Source organism: Camelus bactrianus, chromosome 9 (assembly GCF_048773025.1).
Source record: "Camelus bactrianus isolate YW-2024 breed Bactrian camel chromosome 9, ASM4877302v1, whole genome shotgun sequence".
Taxonomy (NCBI): domain Eukaryota; kingdom Metazoa; phylum Chordata; class Mammalia; order Artiodactyla; family Camelidae; genus Camelus; species Camelus bactrianus.
The window spans coordinates 56,610,874-56,616,873 of NC_133547.1; the positions used below are offsets into that span (position 1 = coordinate 56,610,874).

The 6,000-nt window shown below is 43.8% G+C and overlaps 1 protein-coding gene across 2 annotated transcripts in view; it reads left to right on the forward strand.

The window, feature by feature from the left end:
• The window catches only part of WDR59 (WD repeat domain 59), a 76,167-nt gene extending 70,615 nt beyond the window's left edge, over positions 1 to 5,552 (forward strand). For both annotated transcript variants that reach the window (XM_074370435.1, XM_010967179.3), the window contains one exon: positions 2,079 to 5,552. In XM_074370435.1, coding sequence (XP_074226536.1) covers positions 2,079 to 2,314 — 236 coding nt within the window. In that variant the 3' untranslated portion in view covers positions 2,315 to 5,552. The remainder of the gene's footprint in view (positions 1 to 2,078) is intronic.
• Positions 5,553 to 6,000: the final 448 nt, after the last annotated feature.

The window sequence follows — 6,000 nt, forward strand, 5'->3', positions numbered from 1 at the left end:
GCCAAAGAACAACCCCTCTTAAAAGACGTGTTATTATAATTCAGTTTACTTGAACATACAATTTTTACATTTTCATAATTTTAAATGTTGAATTTTTTCAAACCAATAAAACCAATGACGGTAATTTAAGAAATGTCAACTAATCAGTTTTTAATGTGAACATAAACCAAAACATCAACTAATCAGTTCTTAATGAGAACAGAAACCAAAGTCTTGCATAATATAAAAAGTTATGCTTAGAGAGAGAAGACATAGGTATCTTTAACCAGAATTGTCAAAGTAGTTTATCTCAGGATTTACCTTAACTAGGGACTGCCATAAAACTGTTGCTCTTACTTACCATGTATTTAAAATCTCTGTTGATAAATTTTTTATGACTACCTATTTATTTTTAATTTTTTACAGTTTTTAAAGGTTATACTCCATTTACAGTTATTACAAAACATTGGCTATATTCCCCATATTGTACATTACATATTTCTGGCCTGTCTTACATCCAGTAGTTTGTACCTTCCATCGCCCCACCCCATAACGCTCCACCCTGCCTCTGCCCCCCAGCCATGACTGCTTATTGTTGTAAAGCACAGGAGCTGGAGCCCAGGACGCTTCCTCTGCTGTAAGAGGTGGAAGAAGAGGAGCAAACCTAGGGAGATGTGATGATTTAGGGGTTCAGAAGAAGGGGCCTACATTCGAAGACTTCTATGCTCTCAGGGAAGGGAGAAAAGAGACTGTTAGGTGAGGAGAGAGAGGTGTGTGGGAAGACTTTAAGAATGCGGTGGAGTGTGAAGTAGCCACCATCTGGGGTTAGAAGAGAGAGTCCGACTGCTGCACGCCCCGCGAGGAGTCGGTCCAGAGGTGCCATTGTGAGGCGCCCATCGTGACCGAGTGCCTTCCCTCAGGAAAGCTCGCGGGCGGCCTTGGAGGAGGCCAGTGATGGGGCTCATCCAGGTTGAGGTTTTGCCGGGTAGTACCGTGAGGGAGAGAGGGGCAGAGGAGTTGAGGATTTTTCCAAAAAGTGACTATGAAGTAGGTTCGTGTAATTCAGGCTGCTCCAGGGGAAACTGCCGTCACAAAGGGGATGAGCACGTGAAGGTGCAAGTGAAGGCAGTGGATTAGAGGGGCTAGGACAGTGACCTGGGGGGCCAGGTGTGCAGAGGGTTAGTGGCGTGGATCTTGAAGACGCCAAGGATTGAGGGAAGATTGAAGTCATCAGTGTGTTCGGAGTGTGTCCAAGATGGCAGTAGATGACAGCAGAGGAAAAGGGGGAGAGGCTGGTGAAACCAGGTGGCAGTAGCCTCAAGAGGAAAGGTGCCATCTAGAGGCAATTGTGTGGCACCCATCCCTCTGCCTCTCTGTTCTTAGGACTTAAGGATCCTTTTTGGGAGGTCCAGAGGCATCGGGATTTGTTTAGGGCCAGGTGGTGAGAGGACCATTCCCAGGAGAGCTTGGAGAGCACATGGGAAGATTTATACCATGGCGCCATGGAAGGCTGGGCAGGGAGGAGGAAGGATCTCCAGAGCAGCGGGAATGAAGGGGGGTGATAGGCTGTGAGCGTGTGTGGCCAGGACCCATGGTGGTAACTGGAGCAGGCTGGATTTGTGGAGGAGGCTAGGGACCGGTTGATCAGGGTGGCCCTGACCACTCTCCCTGCGCTGGGGTGGCATTGTCGTGTCCTGACTCCATCCATCTTAGGCTGCTGGGTCATTGGCAGGCAGGTAGGGAAGAGATTCTAAGACCAGCCAGCTGTCACCTGAGTCCATCAGTGCTTTCAGCAAATGTTTGTTCACTGCCTTCTCTGTGTCAGCACCTGGGATTTCATGTAGGGCCTCTGAGAGCCAGGCACCTGCCATGCCCTCTGCCCCCGCCTCGCCACTGCAGTGACAGCACCTCCTCTTTATAAGACATAGCAAGATTGTAGAAGACGGGATTCTGCTGTTTAAAAAAAAAAATTGAAAAACATGGGTCTAATAGGATCCCACAGAATCCTAAAATGAGTACATCTTTCTTACAATGAGCAGTTCCCCTCTGCGGAACAAAATTCATCGTGTCTCTTTTCTGGCATCTCCACCTTCCTCCAGAGTTCGGCGTGTACTGCAGCCACTGCCGGAGCGAGGTCCGGGGCACACAGTGCGCGATCTGCAAAGGCTTCACCTTTCAGTGCGCCATCTGCCACGTGGCTGTGAGAGGATCGTCTAATTTCTGCCTGACCTGTGGGCACGGGGGACACACCAGCCACATGATGGAGTGGTTTCGGACCCAGGAGGTGTGTCCCACTGGGTGTGGGTGCCACTGCCTGCTTGAAAGCACTTTCTGAACTTAAAGCTGTGAAAGTTGTCAGAAATCCCAGAGGACCCTCGTGCATGCGGGTGACAAGCTCTCAGCCAGGAGAGAGACTCCAGAACCCACCCCCAAGAGACCAAGATGTGCTCCCCTCAAAGATTGACATAGCACCAGTTGTTCACAAGCCTTTGTCCTCTCTTCTTTGGCTGTTGGTGGTGGGGGTGTCGGTGGAGGAGGATGTTGGCAGATATGCAGAGCTGCACAGACAGGTGGAAGTTTTCTTGGAGAAGAGCCCCTGCCTCCAGAGCTGTGTTTACCTTTTTTTTCCCCCCGAGCAAAAAAGAACCATTTATTTCTCTAAACGTCATTCGTATTTTGCAAAAGGAGCCTATGCCGAGGATGAGCTTACTTTCTGAAGGATAATGTGCAAATCTCATTAGCCACTGGGCTGTGATAGTAAAGTGTGGGACACTCATGATCACTGGCGACCCAGACACACCTTTTCTGACATCACAGTAAAGTCAGAGCTGTGCTTACCTTTAAGGTGTTAACCTTAAACCACGAAACAGTGTCCTTTCTGATGCCATCACAGAGACCAAAGTCAGAGGCAAAGGACAGTCCCTTGAGCCAGAGGACTATGGACATTAATTTAGTTGACAGATGGGCCTATGACATAAGTTGGTGCATTTAATGGACTGTGGCCTTTTAAAATATGAATTATAAATATGTAATGTACTTGAGGATCCTTAAGACTTTTTTGTTTGTTTGTTATTTTTCTTCCAAATGCTCTCCCTTGGCTAATAAAATTCTAGTCATTGTTTGAAAAAAAAGAGATGAGGAAGTTGAACAACATTTTAGTGGATCTTTTTTTATTCTACTTCTAACTGAAATTAACTCTCTGTGATGGGACCAAAGTCAGTGCTCAATCAATTCTTTTAGCAAAAGGAAAATGAGATTACTTGCAGCATTGCTGTGAAAGTCTCCCGTTGCTGCTGTGCAGGTTGGCCTGGTTCCAATACATGTCTTCCCTCTTCTCTTGGGCTCTGTCTACCCTTCAACCTATGTTTATCTATGTTCCAAGTGATTATGACTCAGATGGCCACTGATTCTTCAGAATGATTTTCAGTGTTTCCCAGTTTGTATGTGCCAGGAAAGAGAAATCTTTTCAATATCGCCTCTGAAATTGATACTTGTCTCATAGAATTTCACAATTCCAAATTAACTGACTTAAGGACTATAATTCCGTGTCTCAAAATATGGAAGTGTGGTGCATCACTGTGTTTTAAACTACGGGTTAGGACCCATTAATAGATTGTGAGATCAATTTAGTGGATAAAAACCAGAATTTTAAAAAAATGGATTAGAGTGGAAGAGAGATATCAGAACAAACTAGACGTAGTTAGGGTAAACATTGTCTGGTGTAACTTGTTTACAAGTGTCTGTGCACATGTGTACAATGGATTACAGTGTAAATTCATTTCTTACTGAGGGTTGTGGTCAAAACATTTTGAAAACACTGTTTTGGATGATGCTTTGGATGGGTGCAAAACACTGACATAAGAAGAGCCTAGAACCTGTGCAGTGAGAGCAGGTGGTTCAACCCTGGGCTCTGATGAGTGGGCTGAATAACTCAGTGCAGTGGGTACACTGGGAGGCTGATAAAGCATCGGGCCAAGGAAATCTGAATTTGTTCACTCTCTCCTCTTCGCTTGTTTGTGTCAACGCTGCTATAAAGGCACCACAAAATAGGCTGACTAATTTACAGTGAGCTGAAGGATCTGTTGTGTTCCTCAGTGAAATCACACCATTTGCCAACAATGGGCTTTTCCTCTTCCTCCACTGCTGAAGCTAATGTCAAAATTTGTCCCTGTCTGTCCCCATCAAGAATTACATGTTTTATTGTTTTGTTTTTCTTGTTTTATTGTTATAGGAGTTTGGTCTTTCTAAAACTGAAAAACCTTAATAATGGGTATTAAGGAATAATGCTTAGAACATTACATAATGTCTTCTTTCAGTGTGTGCATTTTTTAAAAATTTCTAAGTTATTGGCTCAAAAGTCTAATATTTTAAAAATATTCCTGTTTGGAAATATTTTAGTCTGGATGGTGGCCGTGGTCAGTATTCTCTCTGCTTCAGAATAGATTATTACAGGCACCTAAGTCCTTTTCTGTTTGTTTTTAAAAATAATACAAGCTATGTTCTAAAGTACCTTTGAACCTGGCAAGGAAAACAGGACTAGTAGCTTTATTTGTGCAGCAGAAACAAAAAGTTTCTTAGGGGTCTGCTGGAAAGAATGGGGGGGCCAGGGTGAGCTTCTGGGCCACCAGCTCGATTTTATGCCCCTGTCCTCACACCCCCTAAAACACAAATGGTATACTGCCATGTAGGTAGAATCGATGCTGCTTTAATTTTTTTTTAATTTCCTCTAATATAAAAATACATTCAGTCTAAAGCTACTGAGCTCACATGCTGGGAGCTCCTTCCCTTATTCTGTGATTCCCTGAGTGGCTGGCAGGATTTCGGAGAAAGCTGGCTCCTTTTTGGTGGCTTAAAATGGCAGGAGCTTGAGGGAAAGACAGGAGTCATTTGTGCTGTCCGAAGACCGGTGCTGTAGCTTCCCTTGTGCTGAAGGGGAGGGGGAGCTGTCAGTGGTCTCTGTGCAGCAGAACAATTTCTTAGAAGATTGATTTTGCCAGCTGTGGGAGAATCGTTCTGAAAACAGGGTTATACCATTTCATACCTTCCTCAAAGTTGGAGCTGACAATAGAGTCTTATACACACACTCCAGGGTAGATCCCAGGGGCTGTGTTTTGAAAGCTATGCCCAGTGATAATGTCATCTGCTCCTTTTTCTAACAAGTAAAGAAGATCATCAGCTTTGAGGAAGACTTGAATACTTGTCAAGCTGCTTATAACACAGTCCCTTCTGAGGAAATCCTGATAACTTACCTTCAACGTTAAAAAGCAGTTTCTTCTCCATCTTTGTTGATAAACTGTTTGGTACTGATATTATTTTGCACTTGGTCTTAAAAGCACTTGATTGATTTCCCAGAACAGCCGTGTTATTTTGGTTGTAAATGATAAATGCTATGATTTGGTGAAATTTTGTCAACTACACACCGTGGCACAGGTGCAGATGGATAACCAGTCCAGTAAAATCTGATTCAGGTGTTTGTTAATTTCTGCTTCAAAAACAAAAATGTTTTCATTGCAATTGGTGAAACAATACATGGAAATAAAATTAAATTAATAAACATAAGATTAATAATCTTCCTCCTGTCTTCCCAGCAACCAGTGTTAACCGTGTGCTTACCCTGAAACTTTTCTGACATACAAACATGCAAACAAATGTTAGAAGGAATTTTTTGTTTGTAGGAAAATGTGATTATATTATACATTTTGCACTGCAGTTGGCCTTTCTCACTTGTCCTATCTGTCCCTAAGTGCCTGGAGACACCAGGCAGCACCAGCAGGGACCAGGGGAGCCCCAGTGGCACGAGATAAATTAAGCATACCAAAATAATACCACAAAGGCTCTGATAATTGTCTTTGGAACCACAGCCCACAAAAGTAGGCCAGGCCCACTTATAAAAGTTAAACCTAAATGGGGTGACTGCTAAAATACAAAATTTAAATAGGACCTAGAGCCTCCTAATAACTGCCAAAATGTCCAGGATACAATGGAAAATTGCCTGTCATACCAAGAACCAGGATGATCACA